Source organism: Phaethon lepturus, unplaced genomic scaffold, assembly GCF_000687285.1.
Source record: "Phaethon lepturus isolate BGI_N335 unplaced genomic scaffold, ASM68728v1 scaffold14740, whole genome shotgun sequence".
Classification (NCBI taxonomy): domain Eukaryota; kingdom Metazoa; phylum Chordata; class Aves; order Phaethontiformes; family Phaethontidae; genus Phaethon; species Phaethon lepturus.
The window spans coordinates 1,213-17,298 of record NW_010511284.1 but is presented as its reverse complement, the minus strand read 5'-3'; the positions used below and the strand labels follow the sequence as shown (position 1 = coordinate 17,298).

At 37.2% G+C, this 16,086-nt stretch overlaps 1 protein-coding gene across 1 annotated transcript; it reads right to left on the bottom strand.

Moving 5' to 3' along the window:
- Positions 1 to 1,241: 1,241 nt before the first annotated feature.
- Positions 1,242 to 14,666, bottom strand: TWF1 (twinfilin actin-binding protein 1; the record flags this gene model as incomplete). The annotated part of the gene is made up of 8 exons (XM_010283483.1): positions 1,242 to 1,668; positions 2,918 to 3,039; positions 3,474 to 3,624; positions 3,822 to 3,947; positions 8,477 to 8,581; positions 10,458 to 10,553; positions 11,849 to 12,027; positions 14,589 to 14,666. Coding segments are annotated over 8 exons (1,028 nt in total), but the record flags the coding sequence as incomplete, so codon positions are not given.
- Between the last annotated feature and the right edge of the window lie 1,420 nt (positions 14,667 to 16,086).

The following is a 16,086-nucleotide window of genomic DNA, read 5'->3' as shown; positions in this document are numbered from 1 at the left end:
TTCCCTACAAGCCTAGGTTAAAATCTGTCTTGCACCAGGTGAACACGTGATTCAGCTATATAATGTGTACACCCAGCACCTATGATTATATGCAGTGAACCAACACTTGCAACTCCCATGTAGCTTTAAAATAAAAAAACCCCAAAAAACAAAACCCAACACAAAGCTCACATACAAGACACTACAAAGCAAGTCCCCACTGGGGAAGATAATCTATCCACTAGTATTTGCCTCATTACACAATTTTAAATATTTAAGGTCATCCATTACTTGATTTCCACATCTAATTCTTCTTTAATCCACTTATTAAAATTATCTGTTTTTCCTCTTCCTATTAAAACACATTACTCATGGTTCAATCAAGTTTAGAGTATTCTGGCTGATTTTAGTATTTTTGAGAAGTGAAAAGAAAAACAAACCAAACAACAAAATCCTAACCAGGTGCTGCCAGCAGTTATTCTAGGCCTAGTTGGACTTCTTTGTAACAGATTTAAGTTACTACTAAAGTTCAAACACTTAGGAAAAGTTATTTTCAGAATACCTGGAAAGATAAAATTGCAGTTGATACTGCAAACACAATAGGATCTCAAGATTAACTTGCCATTATGAAGCAAGTCTATTTCAATTTTTACTGAATTTACACAGTTTTAGATCCAAGTGCACAGATAATCAGTTATTTATTAGAAACTTTAAGCATATTGCTTTGAAAGCAGCTCCATAGGATACTGAGAATACTAACTCATGCATTTTTAATCACCTTTTCCTTGGTCATTCAGTACTAATATGTAAGGCTTATGAGTGGTATAGAAGTCTGGAAAAGCTATAGTGGTTTTATGTCAGATTTCTTTAAAAGACAATTCCATGAAATTAGTTACAAATTTGAAGTGACCACGCTTTTGCATGGGAAAATATTGAGCTATCCCTGAACGCTTACATTAATTGATGGATGAGTAATTTTAGTTCATCTTTTCTACTAAACAAAACAACAAAACCCAACAATGCATCATGTCAAAACCAGAAAAAAAACTTCCATTGTACTACTGTCCATAAGAGCTACAAGGAAAAATAAAGATTTGTCCTTCAGCTCTCCTCACATGGTAAATCTTAGGGGTTTCAATAGGCTACTCGTAAGAATACAGGTTTGTTATCTAGACATACAGCTGCAACTTACCCACAGGATACACAGGCTTAATAGTCTTATGTCTGCAAAGGTTATGTTCACACGTATAGCTATTAAATAATGGATTCTAATTTAAAATAATGGGGTACTAGCCTAGTTTTCCTCTTCTAGCTTGAAAACAATTAGCTCTTCCACATGTCATAGAACATGGTCAACAGAAATATAACCATGGAACAATATAAAAAGTCTTGAGGTCAGAAGAGTAAAAAGAGCTTTTTCTTTTCCTAGCATCTATGAATGGAATGATTTCAGTTCATTACCAAAAGCCAGAATTTAATTTCTTACTGTATTACTTTAACAAATGCAAACAACAGTTTCTAATCACTAGGTGTTTCAGTCTCTGCTGGACCTCTAATCAGTCTTCGTATTCCCCTCTTCCCCGCAGGACCTTTTGGTTTAGCAAAACTTTGTTTGTGAGCATGTTGTTTCGGATGAACCTCTTCATAAAGAAAGTCAGCAGTTAACTCATCACCATTATCTATTTCCATCTGGGGGAAAAAAACATTTGTCATATTCATCTTAAAGACATATTTAAAAACATTTAGAAATTTTGCTGAAGTTCTAAATACTATATTAAAACCGTATGTGCAATAATGTTCAGAGTCTAGCACGAAATGTTCCCCAACTTCTGCCTAATGCCCTCAGCAATCTTGGATAGTGTTTCTGAGAATCCACTATACTCTTTACCAGTATGAAGTCCGATTTGACTTAATTATTTTTCCTGAAATGTAAGCACAACTACACAGTACATATGCCAAGAAACTTCCTCCATCCCAAGCTTTAGCATAGTGTACATGTGGACAGACTTTTTAGCAGGGTCTGTAGTGATAGGACAAGGGCTAACAGTTTTAAACTAAAAGAGGGTAGATGTAGACTACATACAAGGAAGATATTTTTCACACTGAGGGTGGTGAAACACTGGCACAGGTTGCCCAGAGAGGTGGTAGATGCCCCATCCCTGGCAACATTCCAGGTCAGGTTGGATGGGGCTCTAAGCAACCTGATCTAGTTGAAGATGTCCCTGCTCATTGCAGGGGGGTTGGACTAGGTGTCCTTTAAAGGTCCCTTCCAACCCAAACTATCCTATGATCCTATGATTCTAATACTAACGAGGAGTACACATTCCATGAGGAAACAAGTGCTTATTTACTCCTCTGTAAAGTAACTTCCTTAATAAAAGATAAGAAAGCAGCATGCAAACTTTCATAACTACATTTCCTTTCTTTGTTCTCCCCTCTAAAACAAATTTTTTTTATTGTCCCAGCATAATCTCCACATTTTAAGAATGAAAAAATTTCACTAGAACATACTTTAAACACTAACTGTAAAAGCAATGTGCATACATATTGCTGTCACTTGACACAGAAGGGGAGGACTTGGCTTTAAAGGAATTTAGCGTTCAGCAACAGCAATGTGTTGCGGTCCAAAATATGACAGGCCTTTTAGTAAGAAATCATGTTACTTCTAAATAGTCCTTCAAAGTATTCTCAAACACTCCCTTGATGCACAAGGATATGTTAATTAAAGCTATGAAAGTGTAGAAATTATGAAGCACAGAGAGGCTTCCATGACTTAACTTTGTATCTGAAGCTTTATCAACAAGTATTTCTTGTTCAGGACAAACTTTAATAGTTAGAAAATTGTTTCATTGTTTACAGAAGGTGGTGGCAGAGACAGTTAGATATTAAGAAGGGAACAGAGGGATGGAGAAAATACCAGTATACCCAATGTACTTACCTTCCTAATTATCTGCATCCACAACTGTCTTTCTACAATTTCTAACAGTGGACTTTTGCAACTAGAGTAGAGCATTCGTTCTCGTATACTACAGGTATACCCCGGCATAGAGTAGATAAAAACTGCAGGGGAAAAAAAAAAACCCATCCACAAATCAGACCGTAACTACAATCCATCAAAACCTGTATCATAAAATCATTTACAGCAGAGAGGCATTGCAAATCAACTATGCAGTCTGAAAGGGAAAAATGTAACACCATTCTGGATCTTTTTTCCTTCAGCAAGTGTTTCATTTGAAATGGGGGATCAGAGGATGGCCAATACCTTTATGTTTTCACATGATGACTGATTTATGGGTGTTCATAATCAAAGGGATAGCTCACTACTTTCTAACCGTAAGGACTCTCCAGAAGTCAGTTTCACAACCAAATGACTGAAATTCATCCTCATGCTGACACACAAATTACTTTTATGATACATCTTTCTCTCTGCCTCAAAATTACTAAATTACTTGAAACAAGCCAATGAAATTTCATGTTGGGAAATTTTCTCATACCTATGGATTCCAAGTAGTCTCCTTCATGGGCATGCTTATATAGGAAAAAGTGGTAACGTGCAGCATCCTTTGGAATTCTTTTTGGCAAGTCCTTAAGTTCAGTATGAAGTGTGTTGGCCAAAATAATAGTTTCATTTTTCATATCAATTTGCTGTTAACAAAGCAAACCTGAATATAGTTAACACATAGAAAGCAAACCAGAGAACATGACAGGATGGAAAAAAAAAAAAATTAATCTAATACAGAATGGTAATTCATCAGTGCACATCACGAACACACACTGTTTAATGTGCGGGTAATCTATTTTATACTCACTATTAAGAAATAGTTAAAGTATTTTATACTTGCCAGTTGTACATAATTCAGTTTCTTATTTTTCAATTTCTCCAAAGCCTGAATAGCTTCTTTAGCAATGGGGAATGCTACTCCTTGCAAGGTTTGATGCTTGGTATCTACACCAACATCCGTCTGTACCTGGAACACAAGTCAACTGAGATGTAAACAGAAACCTGCAAGCATTCATTTGGTTTCATACAATAACGGACAATGCATTGTGTATGGTTACACACAGAGTTAGAAGCAGCTATGCTGAGAATAAACTACCCTAAAACATCATCCCCATATACAACAGAATTGCATTTTTTAATTCACAGGTCATGCTTGCTTGCTTACCTGAAAACAGTTTCATATCTCTGAAACAGCTAGCTTTGCAGAGCCAACAGAATCATCAGAGGGAAAACTGGCTCAACTGTCAGTGAAGAAGCTCTAAGTTAAATTCTGGTGTAAAGATATAATAAGCCAGGAGGAAAGAGCTTGATTTTCATATGTTGCGTTATACTTTTGAACTGACAATATTGCTTATAAACTTGGTTATATCTTGAAAAATTTTAGATCAAAACATATGAATGTCATTTCTAAGGAGTCAAAATTTTCAGAGGAAGAGAGAGAAGTTATATCTTATGAGACAAACTGATCTTCAAGGAAAAACAAAGCAACTTCCCTCCCTCCTGCTTTAATACCGTCCCCCCAAAAGCCTATACCAAAAAGAAAGCAAACAAAACAAACAAACAAAATCTTAATTTTTGACTTCTAGAAGGTCTAACACAAAGTCAAAAAACTCCTTGGTAACTGCAAGCTAGACAACTGTTCACAATCCATGTTAGTCACAAGTAATTTCAGAGAAAACAACAGTTATTTTAAAGTCTTTTTTAAGAATTTATGTTTATTTTAACATCCATGCAGTTTCTCTCAAAATGAGCTCTGGCCTCCAGCTTTCTCAAGTCTGAACTTACTGTCTAAGTATTAGCTTTTGAATATATTGACTTATTTTTATAATTTCACAACTATATTTAACATTGGTGATGAAGCAGGAAAAGTCAGAAAAGTGTACAAAATGGAAAGTGCGTGTCTTAGATCTATCAACTAGAAGATGTTCAGCTTTAATTAAAAAGAGATGCTTATGAAATATGAAACCAACTGATCAAAAGATAAAAAACAAAGATACTTGGGGCAACATTGAATTTTACTCCATATTTTAAGAACAGCTTGTCAGCAACAAAGAAAGAGGAGAAGATAGCAGGTGGAAGAGCTGACTTCTGTATAAACACTGATAAATTTATGAAGTTTATATAAAAATTATTTGTAAAATCTATCTGCATAAAAGCCTGATTAATAAACATAAAATAGTCATCACAAAAATAATAAACCATAACAACATACCATATTACATAAACCATACTGAAATACAAGTAGAAAAAAAAACATAAAAACCAGCTGTGAAGTATGGGGACAGGCAAGGGAACAGAGTAACCCAGCATAACTCCAGGTTTAAGAAAATAAACAAAATCTACTTGTCCGTACTGCAACACTTTTCAAACCATTAAAGCAAAACAAAAGCAACCTAGTCACTTCAAAATATTTAAATTCACACCGTAAGATTTGTTAGTGATGGCTGCTGAGTCATGGATAATAAAATGGCAGATGAAATTTCCTGTGAATAAATGTAAAGTAACGTACAGAGGAGAAAAAAATAACCTCTCTTCTACCAGTATGGTGATGGAGTTGAGGTAGCTACTACTTACTATTCAGCAGCAAGACCTTGCAGGTCACACCAAATATCTTTGAAAATATAAGCCCAGTGGCCAGTCTTGGCAAAAATGAAAAAAAACCCAACACTCCCCACCCACAAATGAAATGTTATGGATTGTTAGAAAACGAGCAGAGAACAGAACACATCATTACGCACTGTAGATACCAGTAATATGCCTGCATCTTGAATACCACATGCAGTTCTGCCTTCCCCATCCCTCCATCTCATAAATTATACAGCAGAACAGGAAAAACTGTAGAGAAAAGCAAAAGAATCAGAAGTATGGAATGCTGCCTTTAGGAGCAAGAACTACCTCGGTTAGAACTCTTCAGCCCAGAAAAGGTAACTGGTAAGGAATACAACAGAGGTCCCTGGATATAGAATCATAGAATTCTATGGTTGGAAGGGACCTTTAAAGGTCATCTAGTCCAACGCCCCTGCAATGAGCAGGGACATCTTCAGCTAGACCAGGTCGCTCAGAGCCCCGTCCAACCTGACCTGGAATGTTGCCAGGGATGGGGCATCTATCACCTCTCTGGGCAACCTCTGTCCATGTTTCACTACCCTCAGTGTGAAAAATTTCTTCCCTGTATCTAGCCTAAACCTACCCTATCACAACAGGCCCTTCTAAAACATCTGTCCCCATCTTTCCTATAAGCCCCCTTTAAGTACTGAAAGGCTGCAATAAGATGTCCACAGAGCCTTCTCTTCTCCAGGCTGAACAACCCCAACTCTCAGCTTTTCTTCATAGGAGAGGTGTTCCATCCCTCTGATCATTTTTGTGGCCCTCCTCTGGACTCACTCCAACAGGTCCATGTCTTTGCTGTGCTGAGGACTCCAGAGCTGGATGCAGGACTCCAGGTGGGGTCTTCACCAGAGCGGAGCAGAGGGGCAGAATCACCTCCCTCGACTTGCTGGTCATGCTGCTTTTTATGCAGCCCAGGATAAGGCTGGCTTTCTGGGCTATGGCTGGCTTTATCAAAGGGGCGGCAGAAACTGAAGAACAACTTAATGACTTTTCTCTGCCTTCCCCACACAGTATGTGGGGATATCAGAATAAACTAGTAGATAGCAGGCAGTGATTCTTTACATAGTACTTTGTCAAGCTGTGGAATACACTACTGTAGGGTCTGTGGCCAACAAAAACTATGTGCATTTAGAAAAACGACAAGACTAGATGATGGATGAAACATCCATTAAGAATAATTATATAGTAAGGCACCATCTCTTGCTCAGGAGGATCCCTACCTGCAAGTGTGGAGGTAACAGAAGAGTATTCAAGGGAATTACCATGGCTGCCTTGCCCTGCTCTTACACCCTTCCTAGATTTCTGCTGTTGTTCACTCAGGGACTTGAAGGCAGATTAGATGATCCTTTGATCTGACCCAGTAAAATACTTCTTAGGGCAATTATGAAAGACATACATATGGAAAACTCAATTTAAAAAATTTTTTTTAATGAGTAAGCTTTTAGTTTCTAAGTCTAATTACAGCCTTCATAACAGTGGAAACGAGAGAAATTACATAAGTTAATGCACTGCAAGATGTTTCAAACAAAGACAAAATGGCAGCAATCTGCAGTTTATATATCTCTGAAAAGCACAGCTATTGATGCTGAAGTTTCATAATAGCATATAAGGTTTTAGTCTGCATGAATCAGCCGTTAAACACAACGTATGTAGTGCATATGACACAATACTAATACCAGAAGTGATCAATACCACAGAAGTTTTACATTCATTAGTGTGTGTGGGGGGGGGGTTTAAAGCTGTTCAAGTACAATGCAGTGTTTTATGATGATTGCATTTCTACAGTGGAATAATCAAAATTAGACATGGAAAATAACAAAAGACACAACTAAAAAAAAGTCAATAAACAAAAAGTTGCAGCAAAAGCATGGTAGAGTGAAAACATTAGAGAAGGTAGAGAGCTGCATTTAACATGATGGTTTGCTGGCATCCAGCTGCAGAAACGATATTTCAAACACATGTACCATGGCTGTAAAATACAAGCCTAAAGAACTAATAAGATCAGCACATGACCTATTTTAATACATGTCTGAACACAAACACTGATCAAGTGAAGGAAAAATGTGAGGAAGAATTCTCTGACACTTTTCAGTCACTAGCTAGCTGGCAATCATCAAATTATTTGGTTAAAGGCGTTAGTTAGTGTTTTTTTTATAAAGCATTCCTATCAAAAGCAAATCAATCGCTTAAAAGGACTAGCTACTTGATTTGGATTTTTCCTGGAATTCCATTCACTTCCTCTCAGTCTTAAAGACAAACACACTGGTGCTGGAAGCTGAGTACGTTTCCTCTAGGGATAAGACTGCTGAAATACTCCTGGCAATAATTCACTGTAAAAGTTGCTATTTTGTGTTTTCTCTATAATTTCTGCCACTACGGGAAGTGTACGTAGGCAATCACAGAATGGTTGAGGTTGGAAGGCACCTCCAGAGGTCACCTTGTCCAACCACCCTGCTCAATCAGGGCCACTTAGAGGCAGCTGTCCAAGTCTCTGTCCAGACAGCTTTTGAGTCTCTCAAGATGGAAACTCCACAACCTCTCTGAGCAACCTGTGCCAGTGCTCTGTCACCTCTCACAATGAAGCATATCCAGTGATATTAAAAGCATGTTAAGGGCCAAAGTTGCAACAATTAAGCTCTGTAGTTGTGAGGCATCTGACTCAGACACTAGGCCTTGCAAACTCAGCAAGATCATGGCACTTCAACTCCACCATCATCATCCAGCAATCGCAACTCACTCATAAATTTATATTCTCATCCACTCAAACTTCCTGGAACTTTCCATTTCCTGTTCTGCCCTTTTTTACCCTAGAAAGACTTTTTCCCAACAATACATTTGGAACTCTGCACCCAGTTGCCCACCCATACTCGAAGACACTGTAGGTACCTCATTAATCTTAATTTGTCGAAGTTCCTCTTCTGCTGCAGTCAGGGGCGCAGGGGAGGACTGTGATATCAAATATTTTTTATATCCATTCAGTGAAACATCATCCTGAAAGCACAATATCAATATTGGTTATAGAAGTTCTCTTCAAAGATGCTCTATGCAGCATAAAAAAAAACACATTTCCCATATAGTTGTGGTCATTTTATTTGAATGGATTACAAGTGCATTTGCAGATTCAGCTCATCCTCCTGTATAGCAAGGTTCACGGGGCTGCTCTTGTACCCAATTGTACTGTGAGCAGCATTTCCACAATCGGTCCCTAATTACCTTGCTAATTCAAAAATCAGGATTAATGAAGACTGTATGCATGAAGTTCCTCACAAAATTGCCACAATTCTAATAAATAAATAAAAAAAATAAATCTATCTTCTTATAAAATTTGCATGCTCAGACTGGTAGCATATTAGTAGTTTTCTATCTAAAAATATGGGAGACAGAAATGCTACCTTAGGACAGGGAATAAGCACATGATACTGCAAATAGTTGAGGATGCAACATCACAGAATTCTGATAACCACTTTGGGGAATTCATTAATACTCAGTGTCAGTTCTGGCCCTCTCCAAGAAGGTTGATACCAGAGGCAAATACTGTTGTGTTTTTATAATTAAGGTGCTCACTCAGAAAAGGGCAGGACTTTACGTAATAATATGAATATGATTTTATACTTAAATTTTGAGAAAGAGAAAGCTCCTTCTTAGCTCTTCCCTTTCTGAAAGAGACAGATCTTCCCAAATACAATTTCCAGTGCCAATATTCCATTATGTCTTGTTTCAGGAGTCCAGAGGTATTGAGGTTAATACATGTAATTCATCAAGAATTACTTGATGAGCAGCAGAATTATTAGCCCCATATCCTTATGAATTTGCCTGTCCACAACAGCCCATGTCTCTTCCAGAGTTTTTTTTTCCCACTACAATATCCTTTATTCTTCCTCAAAACTCCTTCCTTTCCTTCAGCACGAGCTCCCTGTGTCAATAGTGGCAGTGCTCCACATTCAGATTTGTGCATATGATGAATTAACAGGCCAAACAGAAGATAACTGCTGCGCTCTCTCTCCCTTTGCTGAAAGAGGAAAAGGAGAATGATAATTTGGATCTCTGAGTAATGATCAGTTTTCATGAAAGCTATAGGAATTCCCTATCTTTGAGAACTCTAACACGTATTTCTTTAAAACTGGCAATAGATTACAAAGTCAAGACTGTCTGACGTCTGCCTTGAGAAACAGGCTGAAATCACAACCGGGTAAGGCTTTTTTCCCAAGGAAACCAAGGTAACACAATAGCCTCATCTTTCCTTACAAGCACAGCACTTGCAAGCTTTTCAACATTCCTTAGAAGCTTGTTAGATTTCATACATGCACCTTCCAATTATCTTACCATACGTGAACAGTCAACTATTAGTGTTTTCATTGAACAAATTAGTAGCTACTAAAATTCTGCTTCCATAAGTTAAGATGGCAACCATGGATTTGAATTACATTTTATGGTCAAATACTAAAGAACTGACAGCTTAATATCCTTGGTTTATTTTCAGACATTAATGGCTTGCAGGTAGCTGTTCTAACCCACTTCGATTCAGAACCATACATCCAACATGACTTGTGTATATGACTGGCCAGTGTTAGAGCTTTTTGGGGATTCACATGCATGCAGTGAGATTAAGAGATGCTCCTATTATTCCTAGATTATTTCTCTTTCACAGCCATTTGAAGCAAGGACTTAGCCTGAAATTGTTAAACATACTTAGATACTTGTTCAAATGAGAGCAATTACATTTTAACATTGGAATAATACACATAGCTTTTAACTCTTTTTTTCCTTAACGAAAAAGAGCAGAAACACCACAAATTCATACCAGTAACATCAGCTACTATATTTTGTATTTAAAGCCAGTGTTCTGACTTTAAAAAGAAAAACATACCTGTACTGTTCCAAATACTTCATCCTTAATATGACCACCTCCAAATTCTTTCTTAAGTGTTGCTCGGGTTGCTGCATACAACATTTTTTGACGAACCTAGGGTATCATAAAACAGTGTTGTTTTGGTTTGCGTTCTTTTTTTTTTTTTCTTTGGTGTACACAGAGAATCTAGCGTGTTGGTGTACCAAGTCCATTAGCAATCACCTTTTCTGAAGAAAGTATTTTAAGTGTTGAAACTGCATGTCGAAGTTGTAATTCTTAATAAAGAATAAACTCCATGGAATGAGCTCTGGATCACTATACTAACATACGTTATTAAATTCTCAGGGGCATGATACTATGCATTATTATCAAAGTAATTCCAAAACTAAACTGCAGCTTTAGTAAGAGTATGAGCTTTTTTTTAAGATTAAAAAAACCAAGTCAACATAATCTTTATGAATTTTAAACGGCAAAACCCGCAACTGTTTAGATCTTCTGTCACTGGACTGTGTATTAATGGATACAACAGATAGGGGAAGAGCAGACTGCAAATAATTAATTATTATTTTTTATTTGAGAGTGACTTCAGATAGTTTTGGTTCAACTACGGAGTGGAAAAAAAGAAATTTTCTGGGGGCAAAAGATCTAATGGTGTTTGCTCCCTATCTACTTGTGTCTAACACAGTCACTTACTTCTCTTTCAACAGTCCCATTTTCCCACCTTATTTCACCATCATGCCATCCTCACCACAATACCTTTTCCAACTAATCTCTTCTACACACTCTAACTCTTGGTGTCTTACTATTTCCTAACTACTAGTGAAAGTAGTAGAAATACGGGAATAGCTTTACTTTCTGTCTTCCCTTATCTCGCATTCTCAGAACCTTTACACAGTATCCTAGTTTCTCTTAGAAATCCTTACACTAACTTCTGTTCCCTCCCATGTTGTCTAACTACTGCCTAAGAAACTATATTCTGTGGCAGGTCACAGATCCACAGCTGCCAGCTGGGCAGCCAGCAAGCCAAACAGAATAAACAGCTTGAGCTCACACTATAATCCTTCCCTCTATGATAACACCCATTAAGATTTCTGTCCTATATCCTTCCATGAATTTTCATGAAACACTGACTTAAAGACAGACAAATAAACAGGGCAAAAACATTGTCTTGTCTCCTCCAGTCAGGCTAGAAATAAATTGGATCAGCTGCATTCCACCTAGACTCGCTGATATTGCTCCTCAATCAGCTTCAAGAAAGATGTTTTCCCAGTTCTCTTGGGAGGAAGTGAGGGGAAGGTTGGGGAATGCTTCATTCCTCCAAAACTCTTCCTTCATAGCTAGGATTCAGATCGAATGGCACTGTTGAAAAATCACTAACAACATGAAACCTCTGATGACTTGTTACTTACAGGAGAGTGATCAGGTGACCATGCAATGAAGATCCATTCATATCCTTGAGCATTCTGAGAATCTAGTCTGTATAATATATAACATGGTTGCCTGTCTTCAAGAAGGGGAAGGACAAAGGAATCATAATCCTTCTCCCATGATCCAGCTGGCCGCCTAGTGGATCCCACAATAAGCTGCTCTATAACAAATAGCCAAAGCTACAGGTTAGCAACAATAGAGTTAATACTGTTTTTCAAAATCAGCAATTACAATAAACAATTAATCAGACACTTCATCTTTCATAATTACGTCCACAAGAACGGAAGTCAGAAACAGGCCATGTGAAAGCACGTGAGTTCCTACAAAAGCTGTGTGTGTTCAAACCCTAACTTACTTCAACCCAAATACAAATAGTTGAGAAGTAATGTGCTGGTTGTCATCAAGTTTTTTGACCTGAAGGGATAAGATTGATGTTAGTGTTTTTAGCATAATGTACACAGAAGGGAAATAAAAACTGTCTTCTGCCAGTTAGGTTATTTTTAAAATTTGAATACTTAAGTAGAAACAAGATGAGAGTAAGCTTTTAAATTTTAGAATTATTGATGCTCTTGCTATAATGTATTAGTGCTTGCACTCATTGTAAGGAGTCAATACTCAGTTATACAATGAAAAGAGTTTAGAATGAATATGCGTGCACTAATCACTTTAACTTGACTATGTAAGTAGATAAACCTCTTTCTAATACAGCTTCATAACCATGGTCTCTTTAAATCACTGTAGTGGTTTATTATGTATAATTGGCTTAAGTCTGTATAGAATACTTCCGATGAGATTTAATTATGTGAACAGCTGTAGCAAGAAGATTTTTCTCTTATTTATACATCGTATCTCAGCTTCCAAAGGAAAGTATTAGTATAGAGTCTTTCAAAACATTTACCAGCTTCCTAATAAATAATAGCCCCCACAACCAAAAGAGAAATACCTTGTTTAAATGGGGTCCTCCAACAGTTTGAGGACTATCATGATAGCTAGTATACAAAATATCTTTTGAGAGTCTAGGACCTAACTTCTAAAACTTCAGAGAAAAGTACAACAGTATCCAAATGCCTCTACAGCAAAACTTTCAGATCAAGACACTTTACCACAGTAAGTCACAGAACGTGAACAGTTCAGGGAGAGGGTGTTTGGCCCTTCTCTGAATTAGATGCAAAGTAGCTGAAGTTGTATACCTAGACCAGAGTATTCAGAATGTACTTGCCAATTCTGAACTCTAGGTGGCTTTATAGTCACTTGTATTTAAAAGAGGCAAAGACTATCAGAGGAACTCTATCGCCCAGCAGCAAACCTCTTCTCATACTAACTCAGATTAGGAGAACTCAATTTGACTGTTATCTGTTGACTAAAGACAGTTGCTGAAAGCTCCTGCAAACAGATGAGGCAACTGTCCCTCTTCTGGTATTCTGGGAGTTTGAAAGGTTTCTTTTTGAACTGTGGAAAATAGTATCAAAGACTCGATTCTGCTTCTACATACAGACAAAATGCATATATATATATATAAATACACACAGACACAAACACAGACACACACACAAAAAATACAGAATGTCTTCCATTTATATCTTATTTATAGGCTTCATTTCATATTCAAAAGTAGCATATACACAAAAGCATATTGTTTTAACTTGCCTAATGGGAAAAAAAAATTCAGTGGTATGCCAGCATTTGCTACCTTGTGCTAGTGAGACTTTACCACAGTGACTTGCCTATAACATTACTATTGCCACTTCCTTAAGGAAAGCAATATTAAAAAGTCAGAAAACTTGCTAACAAAAACAAACACAAAGAAGGTAACAGTAGGTTATTTACCTAACAATAAAAGTATGCATGTGTATGTACACGTACATACAGGTACCATTTTCCAGCTAACAGGTATTTCAGTGTACTGTAAATGAATGAACTCCAGAAAGAAGAAAAAACCCAAAGTGGGCATTTGATGTGCTTGAAAATAGGAACTAAACCATGAAGGGTCTTATACAGTCAACCAGCACTGTTATTAAAAAAAAAAACAACAAAAAAACAACCATGCATTCTATCTTGCAATGTTTGCAGCCTTGATCACTTGCCAAGAAGTTCAAAGATCAAACTCAAGTTCTGCAAGAAATTGCATAATGTTATATTTATACATATATGTGAGACTTTAAGGAATGGTTTTAGCTTTGAAAATTTGTACAAAATTACAGATTTTTCAAGATAATTTCTATGTAGCCAGATTCCTACTTAAACATCTGCTTTAATAGGACTTTCTACACACAGCGGATCCCAGTATAACAGGCAGGTAACATTTGTACTTCATCTAAAGTGACTAGTTGCCATGTGAGAATCTCTTTGCCTTATGAAAGTAACCAAAGTGTAGAAAAACTACACAGGTGTGGAACTTTTTTTCCTCTACTCTTTCTTTAGTAAGAAGATAAGAGTAAGCTCATTTATATTACCCATATGAAATACACAGCAGTTCTTGGTAAAATATGAAATGACATTTGAAAGAAAAATTCAAATGCAAAAATACAGTAGCTTCATACTGAAAAGCTTAGCATCACCAAAACTTAAATCTTTTTTTTTTTTTACCTTCTGTATATGAAAGACCCTAGTAACATTAAGTTTTGCAGAGTTTCGTTTTTTAAAAAATTGTACATGTAGGTCACTAAAACAACTAGGAAAATATCTGAAAGAATCAGAGAAAAATATTGCAATTTGACTAACCATTGTCAATGACTATTTTTAAAAGCCTGTATTGTCCATTTCTGGCTCCAACAAAGGTGTCTTTAACACTTCCACTAGCTGAAAAAGAGAAAATAAAAGTAACCAGATTAACACATTTCATTGCCCTAGAACAAAGAATATTCACGAAGGTAAGAACAACACTGGAAAAGCATGTGACTGGCCCTTCACTACAAAGTTGGACTGAAAAGGCAATACAGGAGTGATGTTCCCTCTATGCTGCATACTGTTCCAGCCACCGGCATGCCACAAAAAGATGACAGACAACACTACAAAACAGCCCTGCTTTCTAGCATACCGTATGATTTTCAACATTGTGAAAATTAAAGGTGACATCACATTATCACTCTCAGGTTTCAGAGTTAACACAGCAACGCAATAAAAATATGACGCATCTCAAATTACAATAGCTTCATGAAGTCTGCAGGCTCAGTACGAACTTTTAGACAGAAACTTTACGCCTGCCAGGAAAATGTTAGCGCTTGTCTGGCAAAAGTGCCCGTGTTTCCTGATGACACCTCTCTGAAGAGAGACAGTGAAGGCTGCCACTTATTGCCCATCTTTCATATCACCTTATCTCCTTGTGTGTATCCTGATGATATTGTTTAAACCCCAACCTATTGCAACAGCATAGCTTTGTAATGATATTACAAAGTAGTAACTAAAAATATTTTTAACTGTCCATACTTCACATTGATACTATACCGCAAACATGATAGACTCACTTCCTTAAGTACACTGAAGAACTATGCTTGAGTCACGTGAAGATCATTCTTATCTCAACTGCTCTGCTAAATAATCTGACAGCAAATCAGTTTAATTATACCATAGAGAGGGGGTTGTACAGCTTTTATTGCAGAACATTTATTGCAAGCTGGTCCTTTAAGTAATCCCACAGCATACAGCATAGCACCAGCAAAACAAACATCAAACCAGGAAACAACTAAAATGGATTATTCATAGTCAGGTTGAGGCCAACTGAACAGATGGTCAGATGGTATCCAGCAACATTATTGCCCATACTCAAAACGTTTTAAATTTGTGTCCATCGAAGTGATGGCCAGGCCCGTTCTGAAATTCCAAAATGGCACGGGAGGGAAAGGGGTGTTAAGCAAACTGAACTGCATTGGGTTACCAGCCCAACCCCAGCTTCGTCCCAGTTAGCATCTTCCCACTAACCAGTGCAGGCCCTCACTGGAATTTGCTGCCAGCTTTTCTAATCGTCTCTGCCAGTCCTCAACATTCCATCCAGCACACAAACGCTGTGCCACTTTCTAGTCCTTTCAGTTCCCCAGGACTTCTTTTTGTCCTCTTCTTGTCTATTATCTTTTTGTTCTTTATTCTCTCATTTCAACCTTATACACCAAAACAAGACCAAAATACAGCAGTGCCTACACCAATACCAGAACTGTGACAGCTCCTGGAGTAACATCCTGAGACAAGACATTTGAGAAACCATCTCACTATCACATGATCTATG